At 41.7% G+C, this 26,497-nt stretch overlaps 1 protein-coding gene across 2 annotated transcripts in view; it reads right to left on the bottom strand.

Annotated features, from left to right (window-relative positions):
• GNAQ (G protein subunit alpha q) overlaps positions 1-26,497 on the bottom strand; it is a 317,775-nt gene that overhangs the window by 86,646 nt on the left and 204,632 nt on the right. For both annotated transcript variants that reach the window (XR_007146310.1, XM_047830059.1), the window contains exon 3: positions 16,473-16,627. Coding sequence is in view for 1 of the 2 variants with exons in the window: in XM_047830059.1 (XP_047686015.1) it covers positions 16,473-16,627 (155 nt within the window). In the remaining variant the exon portion in view is untranslated. The remainder of the gene's footprint in view (positions 1-16,472; positions 16,628-26,497) is intronic.

Here is a 26,497-nt window from a genome sequence, read left to right as displayed (position 1 = left end):
TTCTATGACATTTTATCACATGTAGAGATTCGTAGAATCCCCAACACAATCAGGATACAGAATTGTTCTGCCAACTGCAAAGAAAGTGTCCTGGGGCGCCTGGGTGGCGCAGTCGGTTAAGCGTCCGACTTCAGCCAGGTCACGATCTCGCGGTCTGTGAGTTCGAGCCCCGCGTCGGGCTCTGGGCTGATGGCTCAGAGCCTGGAGCCTGTTTCCGATTCTGTGTCTCCCTCTCGCTCTGTCCCTCCCCCGTTCATGCTCTGTCTCTCTCTGTCCCAAAAATAAAAAAAAATAAACGTTGAAAGAAAGTGTCCTGTGTGCTACCTCTCCTAAGTCTGGCAACCACACATATGTTCCCCATCAGAGTAATTTTGTCACTTGAAAAATTTTATGTTCCATTTACTTTTCGTTCTCTCAAGTTGCAAAAAAAAATATTTTGCAACTCTGAGAATGACATGATTTGATATAATTAACAGCCAACTGGTGAAAAGGACTGGTCTGCATGGCACCCTAATGATTTCAAAGACTTGCTACTCTCCTTGGCCCTGGAAGGGATGGGTGGGCACAGACACGGTTTCAAGCACGTAACTACACAAGTGTAGACGCACAGTAACTCACAAGTAAACAAGATTTAAAGAACAGATGGCCCCATTCACTGAATGAGAAGGGATTACAATCATAACACCTTTACGCCCACAAACAAGACAGTAAGTTTTGATATACACAACATGAGATGTCTGGTGCAGAGTGTGTTATAAATCACCAAGTGCACACTCAGTTGACATGTCCTATGTAGGGGAAGGATTCTGTCTCACACATCCCTATATATACCTGCCTTAGTACCTAAAAGAGTGCCTGGCAGATAGTCTTATATGAATATTTTTGGGATGGATAGACGGTTTTCCTCTGCTGGTATTTAGTTTTACCATTATTTAAATACCACTGTTACCAGTGGTGTTTCCATATTAATTATATTATTGAATTTGAAACTGCTTGTTGACAAGAAATATTCCATTAATTCGCCAAGATCGGTGCATCATTAAAAATAGTAGAGCTAAGAGACTTCAAGAAGGAAATAAAATAACTGCTTTTTTGGAGGCATATCAATGGTTTGAGACAAAAAAGGATCATCTTGGAAATTCCTAATGCAAAGCAACTAAGTAATTAGTATTCTAGTGGCCTTACCCAAAACACATCAATGATTCTCTAGCTGGCAATTAGCTCTCTACTGACTGATAGAAACCAGCCTCATATCTTCAATTATTATAAAAATGGCCGGAGGATGAAGACAGGAAGGCTGAGACAATACTGGTGTGGGGGACAGGAAGAAAAATGGACAGGATCCAGAATTTTAGTCAGTATCTTGGCATGGCCTTGGAGGTATCTGATGGGGTTAACAAGCCATGTTTTGGAAGCTGGTTTATATCTCATTCTACAGATAAACCAGCTCATCACACTATAAATGCAAAATCAGTTGGCTAGTCAGTAGAGATGGAGTTTTCTGATTTACCAACCACATGACTTGAAAAACTTGAATGTACATTCTGAAACCCACAAGACCATCATTTATTTAACTACCGTCTATAAAAATCAATTCAGAGAAATCAGAGAACTTCTAATTTACATTGGCAAGCTGGCTCAGAAATATGCTACCCAATAAACTATTTCTACTCACTTAATACAATTCACAGAGGTCAAATGGAGGGTGGCTAATTCTTGTACATAAGGTACTGTCGTGTCCCCGCAGTAAAGAGAAATCATGGCTTTCTGATTCTCAAAGTACTAAACGGGCTACTCGTTGCCACTCCACTTTTAAACACAAATGTGTATTTGCACAGGAGAATTTAAAGTATCATCACATGAAGTGGGAAATTATCTATCACACTGCACATCATGGGGCAAAGACAGAATCAGGGTACTGATTCCGCAACCAAAAAAGGCATGTAAAAGGACTTACTGACTGCCCTAAAAATATTGCCCACGGGGTGTCTCTGTGAACCAAGGGCACTACTAAAACACTAGCTGAGTATCTAAAGCATTCATACTTGCAAGAGTACTTTTCCTTCTTTATCTTTCTTTTGCTCCTTTTCTCTTTTTTTATAAAGGTTTATTTATTTTTGAGAGAGGACCCGCGAGCTGGGGAGAGGCATAGAGAGAGGGGGGGACAGAGGATCCGAGGCAGGCTCTGTGCTGACGGCAGCGAGAGCCCAATGCGGGGGCTTGAACGCATGAACCCGAGATCATGACCTGAGCCAAAGTCTGACACTCAACCGACTGAGCCACCCAGGCGCCCCTCTTTTGCTCCTTTTCACTGTCAGTATAGTTCACAGAAAGTAACAACCACCTCATAACAAACTTAGACTGAGCACTTACTTGCTGCTTGCCACACTGGGTTCCGTCTGTTCACTGCCCAGGTGGCAAGAGCAAGGAAATAACTACTGAAGATGCTCCATACATTTCTGACTAAATGAACTGCACTTCTCGCTTGACATTCTTTTGGCTTTGCCTCCGTTGGGTGGTGGAGAAGGATTGAAGATGCGTTGTGGACAGTGAAACAGGCAAAATATGTATGCAACCAAGACCTGCAGTTTCCAGGGCGCCTGGATGGCTCAGTCGGTTAAATGTCTGACTCTTTTTTTTCTATTTTTTTAATTAAAAAAATTGTTTTTAATGTTTATTTATTTCTGAGACAGAGAGAGACACAGCATGAGTGGGGGAGGGGCAGAGAGAGAGGGAGACACAGAATCCGAAACGGGCTCCAGGCTCTGAGCTGTCAGCACAGAGCCCGACGCGGGGCTCGAACTCACAGACTGTGAGATCATGACCTGAGCTGAAGCTGGACACTTAACCGACTGAGCCACCCAGGCGCCCCCAAATGTCCGACTCTTGATTTCAGCTCAGGTCATGATCTCTCTTGGGATTCTCTGTCTCCCTCTCTCTGTGTGCCTCCCCTGCTCTCTCTCTCAAAATAAGTGAACATAAAAAAAAAAAAAAGACCCGCAGTTTTCACTGCCAGGAGTGGGCCAATGAGGAGAGCTTGCTCCTGTGTAAGCCCCACCCATGTGCCCCCTTGGCTCTGGGCTCACAGCACTTTCTGCATTTCACGTCTGCTTAGGGGAAAAAGCCACTCTGTTCCTTTAGAAATGGGGTTACAGAGCAGAAGGGACCAGCACATCCTCATGTGTTGATTCTTGACACATTGTGAGGGAAGGTAATAGAAGAGTCTCTGAACTGAACTGTGCTTTACATTGAAGCATCTCATATTCTGAAGAAACACTTGGATGGAATATGCCGGTTGGGCAGGGGGAGGGGGGTGCGGGGGAAGAGGTTCATGGTGGATTATTCCATTCATTTAACCTTTTACAAAGAAACACTGAGGTCTGAACAAATTTATATTGCAGAGTAAATTCAGAAAGTTAATTATAGCTATAATTTGTTTTGTAGGAATGATTCTGAGCGGCTGCTGAGGTCATTCTCAGGGTGTTGCTATGGTAACAGGCACAAGGTACATTTCCAAGGCAATGTATGTGTAACAAGTGGCTGGCAGGAGCTCTCTCCTGATGTCAGGGAGACAGATCTCCCATGGTATACATGGGACTTCTTTAACTGTCTAGGAGACAAGACATATGCAAGAGTGCTAGAAAATGGGAGGTTTAGTTGATAAAACTCACCTTACTCCCATCCATCCATCCATCCAATAACTTGTCATCGCTTTGAGATATTTCTAATTGATAACTTGGTAAGTGATTAAGAAAAAAAAGTCCTCACTATTTTTCCACGTGTGTTTGTCCCGTCAGGGTTCTCACACTCAGTGCGATCAGGGACCGTGACTACCTTTGTTCGTGTCTGGTCACCAACACTTAGCCAAAGGACTAGACACAGCAGCAGGTGCTCAACAGGTGACAAACTGAAACAATTTGGTGGAAAATGCTGTAGTGGTTAGAACAGCAAGTTACACCTTTTAGGAGAAAACACAGGAGTAAGGGGGTTGTTAGCTACCTATGTAATTACCTGGCTGGGATATTACTCGCCTGCATTATGTAAGAACTAAATTTTGAATTTAAATGCCTCTGACGAATGTAGAGACAAGACAGAAAGGAAAGGCATCATCTATTTAATTTCATTTAGCAGCTGTACTTCCTGCTCCTCTCTAGGTCCTGGCCAGAGAATGATATAATTCGTATATCTGCTTTATGCTTGTCCGTATCAAGCTTTCAGGCCTTGGAATTCCCTCTAAACCTGGGCAAATGGAGGGAGTGGTACTTTACAGACAGAAAATTCTCATACACTCTCCTTAATGGAAGAAACGGGTTTCTGATGGTTTTCAGTGAAAAACAAAGCAATAAGAAAACGCATGTAGCAAAATTTCAATAGTTTCTTTCCTACCATGAGAAAAATGCAGGGTCATCTAGAAATCACTGATACATTTTGACCATGACATTCTCATAGGTGCTAAGGCCAGGAGACTCCCAGGACATAATCCCTGCCTTCAAGAAGTTTACCGACTTGTGGCAAGAAAAGGGTTACACGAAGAGGCAAAATGGTGAAGTTTATTAGGGATAGAATGAACATTCACATATTTTGGACAGAGTCATTTTCTGGGAACTTTCTGAACTGTCTCTAATCCTTGGTGATTATCCACAAAGCACCCTTCTGTAGTATGAGTGATTTGATTAAGGAAATCATGCCCATTAGTTTATCATCACACCTTGTAGCTGCTCAATTCTTTATATATTTAACGTCAGGGTCACCTCTGGCTACAAAAAAAAAACCAAGAAATTCAGAAATAGGATGTAATTACTTTAAATGATTAAACATATAGGAGAAAAGCTTAAGTGTCCCTAAAATAAAAGCTCCAACCAAAATAATTATGGCATTTTCTCTCTTGAATGTTTTTTTTTAAAAAAAATGCCAATTATTCCTCCTTTTTGACAATAGGTTGTCAATAACAGTTTTGAGTTCACCTTCCCATTTAATTTATGCTCCAATCTGACATGTAACGAGAGCCTGTTTTTGACAGAAACATCTTTTTAAAATCGAAGAGAAAAAAACCCCCCACCTATGACTGGAAGGGTAATTGAAAAGAAATTAGAAATTAAGTGGCTTTTTTTAAAGGCAAGAAACATGAATAAAATTCAGAGATGACTCAGCAGGTAAACTATATCACATTACAGCTGTGGTTAAAAAAAAAAATGTAGTAAGTTACAGGCATGCAACCCTCAGCAATTACACCAAAAGGGGGAATACCTGTGGGTGGTAAGTGAAAAAAGAAATCTCTGACATTTGGTATAAATCCAACCAAACATAGTAAGATAGATGAATAGCTCCTCGGAGTAGTTAACCTGCTATGGGCTGGTGCTGCGCATATGTGCCCGCATCCTTCAATTCCCGTGGAAGGGCCTGCTCTCAACAGGCTGCATTTATGACAGATTTGCAGCTCAAGTCAGACATTAAAAGGAAGTTCTGGCACAGAAAATGGCTCTGGGTAGAATTTCACATTTTTAATTATTGAAAAGAAGGTTAGAAAAACTAGGTCGACTTCATCAAAAAACCTAAGAAGGCCTCATTGTAAGAGGAACAGTCTGAGGGGAGTTCAAAGCTAGATCACGCCAGGAGATCTTCTTTGACACTGTCCAAAGCAGCTGAAGCTAAGGAGAAAACCAGGAACACGTGATTCCCGTACAGGCACCATGTGACCACAGGGGCTTGAAGGCAAAAAATAAAAAAAGACAGTCAAAGCAAATGTTCAAAGAACAACATGGAGGGAAGTAACAGTTCTTCGAAACTGCCAGTCGCTGGGGGCAGTCAAGTACAGGGTCTGGTGCCCAACCTCCTGCATCTGGCAGGTCTTGTTGCAGAAATGAACCTGCCTGGTCATCTGGTTAGGCTGGTTAGCTGCACAGGATTACTCATTACACAAATGCTCCCATCCCGGGAAGAGCTCATTTTGTGGGGGGCAAACCAACTTTCCTCCTTCATTTTTAACACCTAGCACACCATGATCAGCGTTCAAGGAAGGGCAGCATGTATCACAGGGAGTTGGGTCCTAAGAAGTTATTTGTTTTCAGTACAAAATTACAGATTTCAAACAAAGATCACCCAGTGGTAGCAAGTAGGTGATATCCTTATGGTTTATGAAAACAACTCAAGGGAGAATATTCTGGGGGATAAAAGAGAAGTCTAAGAAATCATGCGTTTCAATTATCCTTGGCCAAAGAACTAAACCGACTCAGGAAAGCAGACTTGTAAAAGTAAATTAAGTGTCTCATAAAAAGAGACACTGCATCTGTTAAATAGTTTCAGGTTCTTAGGAATCTTACATATGGTTAGTTGATACGAATGCTTCAAATAAACAGCCCATCGATGTCAAATGGAAAATGGGCCAGGCAACTTGTGCGTCTGCTTGGGTCATGGAGATAGATTTTTCAGTCTGTTGCTCAAACAAATAAATCGATCTTATAATTAAAAGCAAAAGCAAAATGAGAAAAGAGAGAAGAAGAGAAAGAGAAAAGGGAAGGAAGAGGCCTTTTTCAATTTGCTGGTCTGGCTTTCTGCTTTGTTAATTTATTTGCCTTTTATGTGGTAACTTTCAAAGCTGCTGACTAATTCTGACAAAATATTTACACTTCTAAAACATATCAAGAGGGGCGCCTGGGAGGTTCAGTTAAGCATCGGACTCCTGCTTTTGGCTCAGGTCATGATCTCACCATTCGTGGGATCAAGCCCCGCATCAGGCCCTGTGCTGACAGCGCAGAGCCTGCTTGGGAGTCTCTCCTTCTCCCCGTCTCTCTCAAGATAAATAAATAAATATGAAAAAAAGTAAAACAAAGCAACTCAAGAAACATCAGAAAACTGCTTTTTATCCTTGCCTGTTTGTCCTGAAATGTAACGATAGTGCTTAATTCGGTTAATTTACACAAACTTATTGAAAATCTGTTATATGTTAAAGCTAATGCACTCTCTGTGTGTCAGAGGGAGGGGGGCTGGCACAGGGAGCTGGTACAAAATACTTAAGATATATATATCCTTTGCCTTGAGGGATAGGAGGCTACCTGGGAAGCTAAGATAGCACAGATGAATCAATTAAGAAATAATTAAGTGCCAAATTGTGAGCTGCTAACTATGAAGGCAATAAGGAAGGAGAGATGATTATGAACTGTAGTCACTAGAGAATAGTGTGGAGGAGATGTGGGGGATGAGTTACACTGAGCAGACAAAATGAGATTTGGGTAGGCAGAAACGAAGAGAAAAGAAAGATGGGAAGAAATTAGGAAAACCCAGAAGTTACTTACTTTCTTACTATTCAGTCATTCATCCAATTACTTTCTCCGCAAGTCTACACTGAAAGCTAGGTACTGTGCAAACATGGAGTGCCAACCATAAAATTAAAAAAAAAAAAAAAAAAGATGTGAGTCCTGTCCTCAAGGAGCTTGTATTCTGGCAATGGAAATGAATGTGCTTTAAATAACTACACTACAAGGCAGGGGCGCCTGGGTGGCTCAGTCAGCTGGGCGTCCGACTTCAGCTCAGGTCATGACCTCACAGTCTGTGAGTTCGAGCCCCGCGTTGGGCTCTGTGCTGACAGCTCAAAACCTGGAGCCTGCTTCGGATTCTGTGTCTCCCTGTCTCTCTGCTCCTCCCCTGCTCATGCTCTGTTTTTCTCTGTCTCAAAAATAAATAAATAAACATTAAAAAAAATTTAAATAACTAGAGGCTCCAGTGGTTGTAGGCAAGCATCAGCCATGAGAAAAAACACTACTGATTAAAGTAGGTATCTCAGTGTCATGTCCCCTTAACTTGGTTGGATGTTGGTTCTGTAAGATCAGAACTTCCATTTTGATAAGGATGATCAGGTCTGAGGAGCTGGTCATAGTCAACTAACTGCACTAATTACAGATCAAAATTCAACTCATTACTTTAAATCAAGATGCCATAGTGATAATGAAGCATCAGGGTCATCCAGTCAGAGTTAAAAGACTGCTTGGCAGGCAGGAGTCAAAAAAAAGGGACCCAAATGACCTAAAGGGTTACATGGAGAGAGCAAGGTTCCAGAGCTCACTTGTGACTGAAGCTAGAGTTGTCTTCCGCTCAGGTACCTGTTCTATTACAAAAGGCTGTCAATTCTACCCTTGGATCCACTGATGGTTAAACCTATCACACTCTCCTTAACCAGCTGTTCCAGGTACAACAATGGGCAAAAGGCAAGACGTGTAAGACACAACCCTGGCTCTCAGAGTCAAATCAACTCAATGGACATTTCTGGTCACTCATACCATTTTTGGTACTAGACGCTGTTTACATGGCATTGTAGAGGTACTGACAGGGAATATGACATAGGGTTCTCCGATGCCCACTTCCTATCAGGTTTTGTTGTGCAAAGCAGCACTTACTGAGTACTGCGGAAGGAATACAAGCCATCCATTCTCTCAGTATTCTGAAATTTAGCTTTGGGTTAATTCAGAGGACAGGGGCCCTAAGGTAAGTTCTATCTGAACGCAAGCGGACGCAGAATACCAGTTGCCTGTAAACATTCAGTCTTCTCCAAGAGATATTTGCCATTTGAGTTGTGGGGGGAGAGGGGGGCAGGCGGGGAGGTAAAAATCAGACAGTAAATATTCTAGGCTTTGTGGGCCATACAGTCTCTGTTGCAGCTATTAAACTCTGCCAATGGGTGCAAAACCAGCTATAGGTAATACATAAGCAAATGAGCGTGGTTGTGTTCCAATAAAACTTTATTTATAAAAAAAAAAAAACAAAAACAGGCAGCAGGCTGAATTTGGCCCGTGGGTTTGCCAATCCCTGTTCAGGAGTAACAACATTCCTGGTTTCAACTGGGGACAGTGCCGTCATGGGAGACTGTGGAGAAGAGGCCGAACTACAGAAGCTGAAGATGCTGTGCCAAAGCGTGAGCAGGCAGCAAGCTGACAATATGAAGCATGTCACTCGCACCCGCTATGCCCTTCAGGCAGGGTGAATGAATGGCAGACAGGTGCCCTTTCCCTATTACATCGCAGTAATGAAGGTTAGAGTGTAAAGCATACCCAAGTCTTATCTTAGCATCTCTGAAGTGCCAAGGGTTCTAAAAAAGGAATAATAAAGACCCGCATCTTAGATTCAACAGTTCACTGTGCAAGACAAAAATTTTGTTTGTTTTGTTTGTTTTATTCTTGCAAAGGGTTATTAGGAGATACGGCTCATTAGATGACAAAACAGAACAAAAATAGAAGTAAATATGTCACTCAAGTGAAAAAAAATGACATACTATTGTTGGTCTTTTCAAAAAGAGCAAACATATTCAATCTCCATGCCCTCTTCTGGGCTCAAGATGGCATTTTTAGTAATTTAACCATGTAGAGAATAATCTTTGTTCATTCCATTCTCAGGTAAATTTGGGGGTGCCAGGTTTTCACTTGACTGCATAGGATAGTGGTTTCTCAGATAAAGGCAGTCTACTGTAATAGATCACAGGATTTCAGAATTTAGAAGGCAATTTAGAGATTATAGATCACACACCAGAGTCTGGAGCAAGTGGGGTTTACTTCGTCAAAACCCCAGAGGTGATGAGTGGCAGAGGGAACTCCATCAAAGACTAGACCTTGACCCAATGTTCTCTCGACAAGACGATAATCTTGTCTGTCTCCAAAAGCCTGCAGTAGGTTTACACTTCCTTTTTATCAGCAGATGAAGAGTAAAGTCAGGATGGCTCCAAGTGTCAAAGGCAACACACCCTAGAGTTAACTATTTTGCTCATCAGTCAGGAACTTTTTAGCAAGGTATCTCTTCAAAAGAATTGAGCCCTAAATCAGGTGGATATACTGAGTCTACCTCTGAAATTCCTATTGCATTTTGAGCTCAACATTCAAATTCCTTGCACATTTTTTTAAATTTTGTTTTATTTTAACGTTTATTTATTTTTGAAACAGAGAGAGACAGAGCATGAACAGGGGAGGGGCAGAGAGAGAGGGAGACACAGAATCTGAAACAGGCTCCAGGCTCTGAGCTGTCAGCACAGAGCCCAACGCGGGGCTCAAACTCACGGACCGCGAGATCATGACCTGAGCCGGAGTCGGACGCTTAACAGACTGAGCCACCCAGGTGCCCCTCCTTACACATTTTTAAATTAAGTTAAAAATTTAGGCATGAGGTTAAAAGTAAGCTCCAACAGTGACTTACGCCCCAAAGCCAATTTACATATGTGTTTTGGATTTACAGAAAATTTCAAGAAGGTGTCTGATCTGCTGAGCTCCTTGGAGGGAACTTCAGGAAAGGCGAGATTAGGGATTATTTGGTCTCTTGAGGTGAACACAGACCAGTCTTTGCCCAAAGCCTGCAGTGTGAGGACTTCTCTCACTACGTGCCAATGTGATGGAGATTTAGTACTGTAGGCAGTGAACTCATTTGACCTGATGCTTCAGTATATTAAAAAAAGATGGTTAACCCCAGAAAAAAAAAAAAAAAAAGAGTAAACCTACAGCCATCTGTTTATTGTGCTCTTTATCTAAAGATATTCAAAGCCCTCAGGCTTTTTTTTTTAATCAATAACAAAAAAGTTAATAAGAAAATTCACAAAACTCTCCAGCATCTTAGAGTGCTATTTATTCTTTTGGTCAATAAAATTAGAAGGATATACCAAATGAAAGTCAATTGCAAACTTATCCAAAACTGCTTATCCATCTCCTAGACTTTCCCATTTCCTTGCTCCTGGGCTGCCTGCCCACTGTTTATTATGATCAGTAAGTTGGCTAACCAAAGCAGAAAGAGGGAAGCTCAAATGACTTTGTTGTAGCTTTCTTACTGGCTCTAGTTTAACTCCAATAAAAAATTAATGGATAGAGTATGGGGGGAAAGGGTTAAGACGTGAGGCTATAATACGAGGCGCCTGGGTGGCTCAGTCGGTTAGGTGTCTGACTTTGGCTCAGGTCGTGATCTCACAGTTTGTGGGTTTGAGCCCTGCACTGGGCTTTCTGCTGTCAGAGGGCCTGCTTCAGATCCTCGGTCTCCTTCTCTCTCTTCCCCTCTCTCACCTCCCCCCAACCCCCGTCTCTCAAAAATAAATAAACACACAAAAAAAATATTTAAAAAAAAGACTAGAGGCTAAAATAAAGAAATAATTCTGAATTATCCGTGACTTAGAACATCTTCCACGGTGTATGAATAATTGACATGTTGTTAAACTGGGTAGATTTTCTGGATGATAATCAAAACCCTGCTGGGTTTATTCTCCAGTAAACTCTACATAATTTTCCTTCTTGACCTCATATGTACGGAACTACCTATAGGCAACATTTATAAAGATTAATGAACAATTCGCATCTTCTATGGTGAGTGATTTCTCTCATCATAGACATTTATCTATTAATCTATCATCTATTCATCTAACTATAGTCAATTTTCTACCTCTCTCTCAACCATCCATCCTCTGTAAAGCTGCATTTCACAGTGATTAAGATCTGGGGCTTTAGAAGAAGAAAAGTGATTTTGACTCCTACTCCTACTCTTACTAACTGTATGACTTTAACCAAGTTACTCAACCTCTCTGACAGCCGGTTTCCTCTACTGTTTGATGGGGATGATAGGAAATATCTGCCACTTTAGGCGGCTTTGAGGATTAAATGAAATAATGCATGTGGAATCTAACATATAGTAAGAATCTAACTACATACAGTACAGAAGTACACAATCTAACATAGAGTAAGTGTTCAGCAAACGGGAGTTACGATGATAACAGAACTTTCCAGAACTCAGACCTTCAAAAATAGCAGAAGAGAAAGAAAAAACAACTTTGAATGCTTTCACGGCTCTGACTTCACAGTTCATCTACAATGGCACCTACATCATGACCGCACCTACATCATGGTCAATGAAATAGTGGAAAATTACCCATCTATTATTTCATGGGACGATCATCTGTGAAGGTCAAACATAAGCAGTCACCATCAGGCTCTGAGGAGAGAGACACTTTAGTAAACACGGTAACAGGTACGAAAGAGATGTGCAAAGTACTAACCCACAGGACACAGTGACTCACTATCTTTGGTGTTGGGCAACACTTTCAGAGAACAGACCACTGACCAGGGTCTGGAAGGATGAAAAGGAGCTCACCACATAGGAAAGAATAAGGACATGCTTGGCCTCTGCTCTCAGTACTCCTGGCATGTGGCCGGCAAGACCCTCGCCATCAGCAGGGTCCTGGAGACAACAGCTGTCATGCTGCCGACTCTGAGCAGATGTGCGTGGCCCTGATTCTCACACTGCTAGAGATGACATCTGTACGTGTCACCTGAATCTAAACTGAAGAACCACAAGTGGAGACACTGCTCGCGAGAGGTGGTCCTGAGCTCTGGAAGAGTTCCGGAAGGTGATGATATTGTTTAAGAAATCACGTCCAGAACACCAGTGAGGTGTTGTTTAATTGTAAAGATAGAACAATGCAGAAAAATCTTTAAGAAGTATAGGAGGGAGATACAAATACTAAAAATACACCAGTCGGGGGCGCACAAAAATGTCAGAAAAGAGGTAACAGCTATCTGGAATACAGAGTCAAGAATTATTTTGAATTATTTCTATTTCATAGTTATTCTGTGAAAATGAAGTCAGTACTGGGAATCAACGGTGCTCAAGATATGGGGCCCCCAAGGTTTTGAGTGTTCTTCCTGCGGTTCCCAGAGCATCTGCTCGGGCTACACACATGTGAAATGAAGCAGCAGGTGGGTGAATCCCGAAAGCCACAGGTCCTATCTTTGTGGTGGGAGGGCTTTCCTAGCTGAGGGAAAGGAAAAGTGCCCGAGCCTAACTGGGGAAGAAAAAGGGGTCTCTAATACTCAGGGCTCCTGACACGGTGGGATTAAAGGCCGGCCAGCCAAGCTGTTGGCCACCAATCTATAAAGAGGACTAACTCGTCTTGGGAAGAGACCAGAAACACGGGGCCAGCTAACTCAGGTTTCCACATACAACTCCTTACATAACTGGTAGGAATACCCTGGTTCTACTTCCCTTGAAGTAAACAGTCTTCTAGCGAAAATAAAGAGCGGAGGGGAAACCCCAAACAAAATACAAAACGCCTCCCTAGGTTTCATGTAGCTAAACTGACCAAATGTTCCTGCTTAACCAGGATTCCCAGGTTATGCCTTTTATTTCAGCCTATTAATAGCAACCCCTTCCTTCTCAAAATGTCCTCACTGGAATGGTAAGTTTTATGGTCACCATCTATTTAGTCTATAGAACAAGATACTGTAACAAAAAGATGGAAACATATACTTTTTAGTAGAAAATTTGTTAAAAGATAATCAAATAGCACCAGCCAAGGAAACAGCCTTGTATTTCACAGAAGAATACCAATGTGGACCAAATGATAAAAGTAGAAAATGTACTCTTTTCCAAATCCTAAGGGAAGCATTAAATCACACAAGACTTATCAAATGGAATGGAAGCCATTAAGTCAAGAGTTGATGGGGAACGAGAGATCACCCAGTGACAAAATAATACCACACAGATTGCTTTTGGTGGCAAAAGGAAAAATAGAACTTTATAAGGGAGGGCGTCAGCGCCCTAATACCGTGGGGAGCCTTAGCTGCGCCCATGATGGGCAAACAACATCTCTTAAAATGCAATTTACTCACAATTAGCTTGAATCGAATCAAGTCTTTAAATGTAATTTCCAGCTTACAGTAAATTCAAGAGACAACGGAGCAAGTTAATTCATACTACATAAGGCAATCAGGCTAATTTCTTCAACATGCCAGTGAAATGCATACAGGCCTCTACTAGATCACGAGAGCCTAAGGGACATATAAACCAACGCAACGTGTAGTCCTAAAACCGACCTACTCTATAGGACATCTTGGAAGAATTTGGGAAGTGGGACTGTGAACTGGGTATAATGACAAAAAGGACTGACGATTAATTTTAGGTGTAATACAGTATTATTTACTATGTGGGGAAAAGTCCTATTTTTTTTTTTTTAAAGAGATAGATCCTGAAATGTGGGTATGTAATGATCTGTGATAATTTACTTTCTTACTTCTGCACACAAATATGGTTAAAAAAGAATTAGGTGTATGTGCATACACATAAACCCACATCTATCTATCTATCTATCTATCTATCTAGTTCAGAAAATCAGCTTCTGCACATCGCCATTAGGGGAAAATAGAACTGTTTAAAGAATAATCATTTGAAGGAATTTAGATCAGCCTGCCCCAGCTGCCCCCACATGTCTGTCTGACTCCAGCATAAGGGATGTGTCCAAAGGCATGTTTCTATGGTTCACGCAGCCTATACAACAGGATTCTCAGACAGCGGCTTTCCCCAAATCACAGTGCTAACAGGAGGTTCAAGAAATGGTCTTAAATAGCTCTTTCCTTAAAATAGTAGATGTTGCCATGTCCTCTTATTGTACTAACTAACGGGCACCTGTCTAGAAATCCACAAATCTAAGCTAAGGAATGTCACCAGACAAGGTGTAGAGCCTTGTCTCAAGAATATATGCTCAGCAGTTGATACAGGTGTCTTCGGTGCACACAGGAATCACTCACAGGGTCTATTCCGAGAGCAGAGGCAAAATCATTTCCTAAGGGGGAACCCTGACCTTGGTAGCACAGAATCATTCGACACTGCTTCTCTGATGCCCTAATGGCAAGACCTCTCTGTAGGGAGAAAAGTTACACATGGGTAAAGACTAGAACAGGTGAGAAGGGGGAGAGACGGGATTTATGATAAAAGTTAACAGATCGGGGTTAGATGCAATGAGAGACTGGAGGATTTATTAGTAAAAAGAACTTGGTGACGGGGGATTCATTCCTTACTAAGGGTCAGGAGAGGCATCACGGCAGCACAGTGAGAAGTGGAGAGGAGTGACGGGAGAACTCGAGAATGACAGATGAGGGTGGAGGGGAAGCAAGCAGATAGGAGGAGACATACTGAGCAGGAACAGGGAACAAGGGATAAAACACAACAGCACCATGGGGAGATAGATGAAATCTGAAATGGCAAAGCAAACATAAGGACAGAGGGGGCAGGAAGTAAGAGAAAGACAGCTGGTCAAAGGTTGAGGGGGCAGAATTTGGAAGAGACAAGAGCTGACTGCATCTCTCATCTCTGCACTCACAGAAACTTACACAGTAAAGGTTCCGGAGGGAGGGCGGGAGGGAGGGACGAGGGGCGAAGGCAGGCAGGCAGGCAGCGAGTGGAAGAGAAGCGACAGAAGGGCAGTGAGATGAAGGTGTGGAAGAAGGAAAGAGAAAATAAGGAACGAGGAAAGCACACATTCCACAGGCACACCAGGGGATTAACACTAGTTAAAACACGACAGACATGGGGATCATGAGCCTTCTATGCCACGTTCTAGAATTACGTAATGCAAATTTACCATAGGAATACAAGCACTGCTGTGACCAGGCCACATTTCTGTGGCTGACCTGAATCGTAACTGATCTTACGCAAATGCCTAGAATCAAAGTCGAAACGCGATCTACTATATTGAGAAAACAGAACTGATCAGCTCTTGGATCTTCCAGGCACCATGTGTGATGCCAACCAGCCTCTGGGGCTCCTCATTTTCCCCAGGGTCCTGCTCTCATCCAGTGGGTCACTTCATATGAACTGGCCTGAGGCTGTGGACTTTTTTCCATCCATTCTTCTGTCCGCCCGGAACCAACAGCAAGAAGCGAAGCCTGGGTTAACATAATTAATGTAGACAGAAATCTGGCTAAATAGTACAAAAAGTCCATTTTTCAGGCGCCTGATTATCTAGATTGCTGACTACATTGATTACATTAATCCAACAATTGCGAGATCTTCACTTTCTTTCTGTTGGGCGAGATTTAATCTAGAGAACTAACAAGTCTCTCTAGGATGCAAATCTCTCCCTGGACACGTGATTTTGATTGACAGCTCACCAAATAATTTTGGAATGCATGCAAAATTAGACCCACATGCAATTTTCATGCAAAGGCAAACCTGTCCATCAACATAACAGTGGTTCCCCGAGAGCAGTCAAGGTTCTGTGTCTGGAAACTAGAAACTAGGAAGTGTGATGTGTGAGAAGGTATAATCGAGAGTATTTGTTTGGGGTTTTTAATGTGTGTACGTGTTTTCTGGCACATGACAAAAGGATCAGAAATTTGTATGAAAAGTTATCATTACAGGATTTCAAATCACAATGGAGTATGCGTTTGAGTATTGCTGGTCTGCAATTTGGGGGAAGCAATGGGTGGGTAAATTCAGATTCCTTGAGTTTTCAGTTTGGTTTTCAAATGGAAAACAGTACAAGAAATACTCTCTCTGACTCACGATGCCAGTCTGTCCCTTAGAAGAGTCTAAATGTATGAAGTTGGCACAGGTTTAACATCTGTACTTCCTAACTGGAGTTTGAGGCAGATACTGAATACAAGTGCAAGAATACAGAAGTTATCACTGCAGAGCACACGAAACTAAAGAGAAAGATCCAAGGGGCCTCATTGATGAATACTCACTATTTGGTAGAGTCAGACAACTGATATTCTCGTCGTCTATCATAGCATTCCTGGATTCCAGGATCATTCCATAAACTCTTTATTGCATCTACGTATGGATTCTCGAAAGCAGACACCTTCTCCACATCGACTTCTCGAACTAATTGTGCATGAGCCTGTTGAAAACAAACAAATACAGCAGTTTTAATCTCTCTGTCACTGAAAACTGCCTTTGGTTTGCATGTCACACTGGGCACAACTGAGGTTTTCCTTCATGTGCTCATTTTCAACCTGGTGTATCAAAAAGCAATGCTTCATTTCTTTTTTCCTTACAGAGAATCCAGTCCCAAATCTTTCCCTCTACAGTAAACCTGGAGGCTATGTAATGTTGATTAGAGGAAAACAGTGTTCAGCTTCCCATCAGAACAATGAGGATGTCATGCTACACCTATGACCATTTCTGGTGATTATCATAATCCTAAAGCAAAGAACAGGAATAATTATGCCCTCTGTATTTATAGTTCATTATAATCCAACACATAATACACTCAGCCCTTGAGTTTACGTCTTAGCATAAACTTAATCAGACTCTTAAAATAATCAGGTTTAATTCCTATCATTCCCTTTCAAGATAGGATATAAAACCCGCAGAAGAACAATTATTATCAATGATTTAATGTGAAACACAGTAACCATTCCCCCTCCATTCCAACACACCTTGACTTCCAGAATCTTTATTTCATACATGCCTTATCAACATTATCAGATTGAGAATTCTATTCAACTTTTTAACAAGGAAAAAGGACTTTGTTATTTTCATTACAACATTTAGTAGGAAAAAGGTAAGGAGATTTTAAAAAGGTTTTTGAGGGGCGCCTGGGTGGCTCAGTCGGTTAGGCATCCTGACTTCAGCTCAGGTCATGATCTTGCTATTCGTAAGCTCCAGCTGTCAGCATAGAGCCGGCTCGGATCCTCTGTCCCCTGTCCCCCACCCCTGCTGCCAGTCCCTCCTCCATTCTCTCTCTCTCTCTCTCTCTCCCAAAAACAAATAAAAGCATTTAAATTAAAAAAAAAATGTTTTCAGTCAAAAATGACTACTGGCTTAGTCGATTGGGCTTCCAACTTCAGCTCAGGTCATGATCTCATGGTCCGTGAGTTCAAGCCCCGCATCAGGCTCTGTGCACAGCCCAGAGCCTGGGGGCCTGCTTTGGATTCTGCGTCTCCCTCTCTCTGTCCCTCCCTGCTCACGCTCTCTCTCTTCTCTCTCTCAAAAATAAATAATAAAATCTTAACAAAAATAAAACAAAAAATGTTTTCAATAAGAGTGAAATCAAAATGTGGTACAGTCAACCCAGAATATACCACTGCCTAAAATCCCTGTCAAAATAAAAACCCTGCTGCTCACATCCATCCATATATACTATATATATATAGTATATTCATTTAATTACATTATATCAATATATGTATGCAAATTATACATACATATAAATATAACTGCCTTGGAGACTGGAGGTAGGTAGCTGATAATACATTTACACTCTTACTTGCAGATATACAAACTTACAAATTAGGTTAGTAGATGGCTTATCATGATCACATGGTGACCTAATTATTCATTTCAAAGGGTTTTAAGCAGATGGAGTTTTAATACATTTCAAAAAAAATCAGTTTAATCCATGTGAGACCCTGTCTGGTTCCCCAACTTTACCTACCTTCCCTTGCAAGTGGGAAGGGCCCCGTATCATTAGATTAATCTGGACTTAAGTAAGGTTTTAAGAAGCCTAAAATGACGAGACTGAAGAAATCACCTTTCTTGTTAGTTCTGTTCTGACCTTGACAGATCTAGTAACTGAGAAGTTCTAGCTCTGCTCTGGACCCCAGTCTTGGAAAAGAGATCCCTGTAGTTGCTTTTGTACCTAGTCCCTGTCCAGGCGATCTGTTCTGTTATCCCAGCAGCGAGCGATCTTGCCAGCCTGGAGTCCTGTTCCTCAGTTCTACTCCCGGCCAGCCTTCCTTAGTCACAGGTCCTGCCCAGCAAGTATGTCTCATACCTCTGCAGGGAGATCTACAGTCAGGTTTCAACCCTTGCCTCTGCCTGTGCTCACTGCAAGTTCAAAGTCAGTGTTCGGAGATAGGACAATGATCACATCCTTGGTATAATCTTAAATTAGAACCCCTACAGCTACATCTGCATTACAGGGTTCTCTAGAGGATTCTGGGGATCTTGTGGGGCAGCTGGGTGCAGAAGCAGGGATCTACAACATGGTTTCCTGCTGGATATACTCTAAAGACAGGGTTTTCAATCTGACTCTACTTCTTCTTATGACCCTGGGTAAGTTACTTAACCTTTCCACATTTTATTTCTGGTGGGGAACATATACTGTCCCACCAGCCTCATGTTGTTTTGTGTTGTGTTCTAGTACTATAGCTCAGTGATTCTCAGAAGCTGGTCCGCACACCATCAGCGTTCCGTGGGAATTTGACAGAAATCCAAATCCTCTGATCCTCAAACCTTGTGAATCTGAAACTCTGGATATGAGGCTCAACAATCTGTCTTAAGATTCTGATGCATGCAAAAGTTTGAGGGCCACTGCAGATTACAAAGCTCGCAGATGCTAGTTGTTCTGATCATAATTAATTGTCTTGCTGGCCAGGAATTGTTATGGGAAGCTCAAGAGAAGAGGCTCACAGAGGCAACAATCATTCCAAAGCAGATGTCACTGACAGATGTTCTTAAGGGCCAGAAAGCCAGGGAAATGACTCAATGGGCCGGATACGGGCAATAGGGAGTAATGGGAACTGCGGCACAAATATATTCCCTAATTAAAGAAGGCAGCTGCTCCTTAACTCCAACGAATTGTTGCCATTGGCAAGGTTGGCCCATTGTTGCCTGATCTTTCAATTTTTCAAGGAAGCCAAAAAAAAAAAAAAAAATCTAGGCTTTTCTGTGAAATAGCCCTAATTTTAGGTCTTGGCAACACTATACAAGATAAATAAAACATATCTGTGACTGAGCTACATCAGGGGCCATTCAACTGCAACATATGTTCCAAGAGATGCTCTTCTGGGTGGCTCAGTTGGTTAAGCATTCCGACTTGAGCTCAGGTCATGATCTCACGGTTCACCAGTTCGAGCCCCACATTGGGCTCTGTGCTGACAGCTCAGAGCCTGGAACGTGCTTCGGATTCTGTGCCTCCCTCTCTCTATGCCCCTCCCCCACTTGCACGCTCTCTGACTCGCTCTCCCTCTCTCTCTCTCTCTCTCTCTCTCTCCTCTCTCTCTCAAAAATAAATAAGCATTAAAAAAAAAAGATGCTTTTTCATTGGCTTCCCTGATAAGCTTGACCACTAACACTGTCCTGCACAGAATCTAAAACACAGTAGCTGGTTACTGGTTAACACATGCTAATGAGTAGGTAATTTTCAGTATTTTTCTACAATAATATTTAGACAAACATTTATATATCCATAGGGAGAAATGGTTGGGACCAAACTCTGAATGGGGTAAAAGCTACATGGTAACACAAGTTAGCATACGTACTATTTCTTCAATGCCCTTGATACTCACTATACTGGGCCAGTCTTGTCATTTGGAAGAAGTTCTGTTTCAGCATCTAGAGAAGTTAGCTTCTGCCAGAGAAAAGAACTTCAACACACCAGCCACTTTTCACTATTATGATTAAATGTTTACTGGACCCCAATGGAAAGCTAGGTAATAGAGCAATTAGAGAACCAGATGTAATTCTTTCAGGGGGTGGGGGGAAATGGTTCATACAGATGGCAGCCCAACAAAGCACAGGGTTATGTGCTCCAGGAGTAGGAACGAGAGGGAATATTTACATGTCCATCCTTAATTTCAGCTGACTGCCAGGGCATTAAAAAAAAAAGACAACATTCTCAACAGTGTATAGTTGTGACTTTCCACAAGAGCCTGCTGCTGTAAAATGACACCGTTTTCTATTGCCAGACCTGTCATTTCTTATCTCAGGCTACCTCTGCTTGCTTCCACTCACCATTGGAATGCCTTCCCTCTTCCTCTCTTTAGCTCTTGTTCCAGGGCTGTATCCTATGCTGCCTCTCCCCCTGGAAGTTATTTCCATTTGCTTCGCCTCCAAAAAAGTTATCTTTGCATCCTTTGCACCACAGAACTTCTATACTTTGCTTTATGTCAATAGTTACGTCTTGACTTATCCCCCTTCTAGATTATACAATGAGGGAACAGGCTGTAGCTTATTGGTTCTAATTTCTTTGGGGGCCCATACAACAAATATGTGTCTAATTTAAGTGCGCTTAAAAAATACACAGAAACACAATGCCAGGTCCTACAGGTCAAAGTCAGTTTCTCAAGGAAATCTATTACCCGTTACTACTCTCATACAAGGGCACAATCCTCAGCAACACTTATCGGGGTGGCTGGTGCACATCCATTTGTGTGATATTTGTTAGTATCTTCCTCTCCGTTCACAGAAGAAGTTGCGAGACACGCACAACACTGCTCAGGTCCTGGCAGAGGGCCTGTCACATGGGAGATGCTCAATACAAATTTACTGAATGAAGTATACAAGGAAGGAAGAGTAAAAACTGCACCATCTTGCAACCGGGACATCTACCTTCCAGTCCTGGCTTTACCCATAACGCTAACCGGCCATGACCCTTAGGAGAAAGCCCAGTTCTTTGTTTTAGAACTTCATTTTCCTTGTCTATAACATGATGCCATTAGACCAAATCAAGGACTCATCTGGCCACAAGTAATATGATTACAAACATAGAGGACATGCATCTAGGATGCATACAGCACCCAGGAGCATGTCATACCATGTACCGAAACAACATTTCACTATTTCCAACCAGCACCTCAGGAACAGAACACAGTAAGTCTGTACACGAGTAATGCTACATAAGGACTGAGCAAATAGAACTCACCACTGACAGAGGAGATCAAACGCCATGTCAGAGAGAAGACAGGATTTAGCTGTCAGGTGGAGATAAAGACACACGATGCTTCCAGGGAGGAGGAAGAAATGAACAAAGGCTCAGAGGACAAAATCAACATGGCACTCTCTCTTAACTGTGAAAACACCAGTCTAGTGAGGAAGTTTCATGCTGACTCTTAATTCAAACTAACCTCCCCCTCTGAGAAAGTTCCAATACTAGTCTCAACTATGAACCCTAACTCAGAAGTCAACGTGTACCATCTATGAAAGAATATCACTCTCAAAAAACACAGGTCACCACTTGGCTTTGACCCATATCAGAATCTCGAAGTCACCTTTACTGTCTCTTAGACTTCATTGTTTAATTCCACCCTTGCTGTTTGGGAAAATGACATCCAAATATAATCAACCGTAATTTGCATTTATGTAAGAACGTTCTCTGAAGTTCCGTAAGTTATTTAAAAGTATGACAGCATTTTACAAAATACACATAGAATCTTAAAACTGCTTCTATAAATGTCCCCAATGAAAGTAAATCCTCTCAATTTCCTTTGTAAAAAATATTCTGGATGCGTTAATAATATTCTTTTGCTATGTGATAATAGGAACTCTATTTGTTTTCTTCTATTCATCCAAATGTCCAATGTGAATAATAGTGAAAACCACAAGCAATCATGCAAAATTAAATAATTATAAATGAAAAAGCCTAACTATGATGAAAAGGAAAGAATTCATTTCTAATAATATAAATAACAATTACAGAGGACTACTGCGCTCGTTTGGAACTCTGTACACAGTAAACAGGTATGAGTTCATCAAACAGAATGTAAAATACAATTCTATTTCATTTCAAGTTACAGTGGAACACACTGGAAATATTTAATGATGAATGCTCGCTTTCAGTGTTCTTAGCCAGCTGGTGGCCAGCCTTAGCGGAACTCTGTGAAGACGAAGTAGCTCCTCTTAGGAACTCTGGCAGAATTCTAGGGAAAGACCACATGGAAACCACAAGATGTGCCAATGTGGTAATGTCTTGTTTTCACGACTCGGTGGTCATAAAATTCAGGTAAATCTTGGACGTGTTGGTATTTCCATGGTGGCTTCGGCAAAGGGAAGGAGGAACTGAGTCCCCACCAACGTGGGTCTTGCCCTGCCCACAAAAGGCCAAGCCTTCGGATGACATAAAAAGGACCTTATAATCACTTTGGAAGGATTTTCAAAAACCCATTAACAGCTCGGGGGTGGCTTTAGGCTAGAATGTCGCACTTATTCCGGTTCCTACAACCCAGAAGTAGAAAACCAAATGGTAACTTCCACGTTTGTGGAAGCTCTCAGACACAACATTCAGCAGCTCATTAGGGCTGCTCTGTTTGAGAGGGCGCCCAACACAAGCAAAAGACCTCTGAATTAGAGTCTGAAACACTGTCAGAGTCTGTTTTAATTCTGAACCAAGGCTCAAATCATCTCATTTTTGTTTTTCCTTGGTGCATATTTCCATTTTCACATTTGACTCTAAAAAACAAAACAAAACAAAACAAAACAAAACAAAACAAAAACCTGCAGACTCCTAAATAAAGTGTGGGGGGAAAACATCCCATGCTTTGTGTTTTATTTTCTTTTGTTCTAAGGAAGCACAGAGTAAAATAAGGGACTCTGGGATGAGATTGCTGTGTTGTGAGCCCACCTTCACCCTGCGTGAACAGATGGGACCCTGGGCACGCTATTTAACACTTTTAAACCTCTGGTTCCCAATCTGTCAAATGAGGGTAGAAATAGAACTTACCTTAGAAGGCTTAAGAGGCAGAATGCACCTAAAATACGTAAAGGCAGAGCCTAACACCTAAAGCTACCAGTTACAGCAAAAGAAAAGGAAAAATAGCACAGAACACATAAACCACGCTGCACGCACCTACTAGCTTCTGTGACGTTGGGCAAGTCACCCAAGCCTTACTTTGCTCATAATAATATTGAGGTCATAATAGTATTCTGGAGGTCATACTGAATCCTGGATCTCTGAGTCCTCAAATTGGTAAACACCTCTCAGCATAACATTTCCTACAGAAAACTTGGATGACAGCTATCATTTCTTAGACCACTTCACCTTCTCTGACTTCATCACAACTTAAAGAGCTGACCTTCATTAAGGTGCATTACACACAGGCCACAGTTGTGGGGGATCAATCTTTTTATGGCCATTACCGCATAAATGACAAAGGACAGCAAAGTCACACCGAGCTCCTGCCGGCCGGGTTCACGTGGCAAATGACTCACTCCCACAGAAGAGCCTCCCCACACTTAGGATTCAACTGGTTGCTCAACAAAATTACAAATTACTACATGATGCAAACTTTTTTTTTTTTTTTGAGAGAAAGAGCAAGCTTGAGTGGGGGAGAGGCAGAGAGAGCAAGAGAGAATCTCACGCAGGCCCTGAGCTGTCAGCATGGAGCCCAACGTGGGGTTTGATCCCACAAACCATGGGATCGTGACCTGAGCTGAAATCAAGAGTCGGACGCTCAACTGACTGGGCCACCCAGGTGCCCCTGTGACACAGCCTTTTGAGGTCCCTGACGAAGATTATACATCCTGTGTGCAGAATCCTTCAGAGCTAAGAATCTACTGATTTTCCTTTGCTAAGCACCCACGTTCCTCTTCACACCAGTATCATATGGAGACTACTGAATTTTTCACTGAGTAATCCAGAGAACCAGAGTGGAAGGAGGAAGAATTTTAATTGTGAGACCAAACCAGACTTCAGTCTTAATTCTCACACACCAGCCCTGTGTCTTTAGGCCAGTCACTCACGCTTCCTGAATCTCAGTATTCCCATCCAGAAGATGGGAAAATAACTCATCGTAGGACTGTTAGGAAATGTCAAATGTCTAAAAAAAAAAAAAAAAATATATATATATATATATATATATATATATATAATTACTGTGAAGTATTGTGGTATCTCAAAATTACCATAAATAAATTATTGCCATCTGTAATTATTTCAACAAACATTTACCTATCATGTGTCAGGCAATGCACTGGACACTGACAAAGCAGAGAATCTGTGTGAAATAAAATGTTCCAAATAATAAAATACTAGACAAGAAAGTTTATTAGACTGTCACATATTATTCTACTTTCATTAAGACTTTACAAATTGATTATCCCATTATTATTATTATTTAATGTTTATTTATTTTTGAGAAAGGGAGAGGGGCAGAGAGACAGAGTGAGAGAGCGAGAGAGAATCTGAAGCAGGCTCTGTGCTGCCAGCAAAGAGCAGGATGTGGGGCTCGAACTCACAAACCGTGAGATCACGACCTGAGCCGAAGTCCGATGCTTAGCCGACTGGGCCCCCCTGACCCCCCTATTATCCCATTATTGAACTTGTTCTTTTATCACAGATTTTTATTTTTAGTCTCTATTACCGTGTTCACCAAGGCAATCAATGACTATAAGGCATGCTGCCTTTCCTAAAACACATTTGCTGGAAGTGTATTTCTCCCTTTGATTTTGCTTCACTAATGGCTGTATCTGCCTATTCTGAAATACAATGAATTCCTTCTTGGTGGAGGAAATACTTCTTGTTTAAAATATTCTTTTTTCTTTTAAAGGACTCAATCTCTTTCTTGGCTCTACCACCATAAATTCCGTATAAATATTCTTCTGTTGAGTTCTCTGCTTATCAGTTTCCTTTTTCATGTCTGTCTGCCATGTCCTAATTACCATTATCAATGACACTGTAGGTCAGATGCTTGATGCAGCATGACATAATATATATGAATCAGTCCAAAGAGAGTGTTGACTGATTAATTACATGGTTCCATTACAAAGAATTTTGCTCTCGGGTCTGTAAAATCTTAGGATGCGATATTAAAATTGTGCACAGCTGAAATGTCACTTCATGATTATGATGGTAATGTCACAGTATGAATGTGACACACCTACACGTCACAAATACTGTGAAAGCCGGCTTATTTTCCAAGAGTTTGCATAAAGTAATAGTGATAAAGAAGAAATTAGAAAGGGAGATTCTTAAGATGTGCATATTTATAAAAAATAATGAGGTAAACTTTTCAGGCTGCTTTCAAAGAATATTCAAGGAGCATTAGGTACTTTGGGTTTTAATGGCTATTTGAAAAAAATGGGTTCTAAGATCAAAGGCAGATAACCGTGGAGAATGAGGGTTACAAAAAGTTAAACGGATGTCGGTACTGCAGAACTCAGAACTGTTAATAAGGTCATGGTGCCAGAAACCCACGAGCACAGGCCAGGGTTGGAGACACTACTGCACCTCCCAGACCTGCCTGGTCACGGTGGCTTCTCCCTTCTCAGGTCAGTTGATAGGACGCTGTTCTCAGGGATCACCTTCTGAGGAACTGCGTAGAGACTGTGACTTCCAACAGACAGGGGTTGATTTTATACAAGCAAAACAACCAACAGATGGATTCTCCCCTATTCTGGCATAATAGGTAAATGCTTGCTTTAGGGATTCATAGCATCTTCATTTTTGAGATCACATTATGTCTGTGGCTCATTTCCTCATATAATGTCTCAGAAGAAACCTAATCATTTTAGCTCTTTGCAATGTCTGTGCTCCTACAATCTTATTAGCCAGAGGACTAAGCTGCTGCTGGCTTGGGATTTTATTTTGTTTCACAACAGGAGGAACAGATAAAGAAGCTTCCCCTGCTTGGCTTGGTAGAATTTCGAACAAAGCTGCAAAAAATTAAAAGAACAAGCTCCTTAATGAAGCATTCCCAGATGTTCCCGGCGATGCCAGAGTCCTTCCCAGTGGGTGTAATCTTTCTGGGACATTCCCTGTGAAACCTGCCCTTTATGGCTTCAGAAAGTGTGCTCAGAACCGAAAGCGAAAGGCTCCCAGTCCCAGGATCTTGGGCAAAGGAGGGAGTCTTTTAGAACACTTGTTTCAATACCTCTTCAACTCAGCAAGAAACTGTGCCAACACTCGGAATGGAAAAATGAACGGACAGCAGCATTGCCTCCAATGAAAGACAGTAATGACACATTATAACCTGATTAGGAAGAAATAAGAGAAGTCACATCTCATTAGGTATTTGTGTGTGTGTGTGTGTGGGGGGGGTGACGGGGGCAG

The sequence above is a fragment of the Prionailurus viverrinus genome, chromosome D4 (assembly GCF_022837055.1).
Source record: "Prionailurus viverrinus isolate Anna chromosome D4, UM_Priviv_1.0, whole genome shotgun sequence".
Classification (NCBI taxonomy): domain Eukaryota; kingdom Metazoa; phylum Chordata; class Mammalia; order Carnivora; family Felidae; genus Prionailurus; species Prionailurus viverrinus.
Note: the sequence above shows the minus strand (reverse complement) of the source record. Positions and strands in the feature narration are given on the sequence as shown.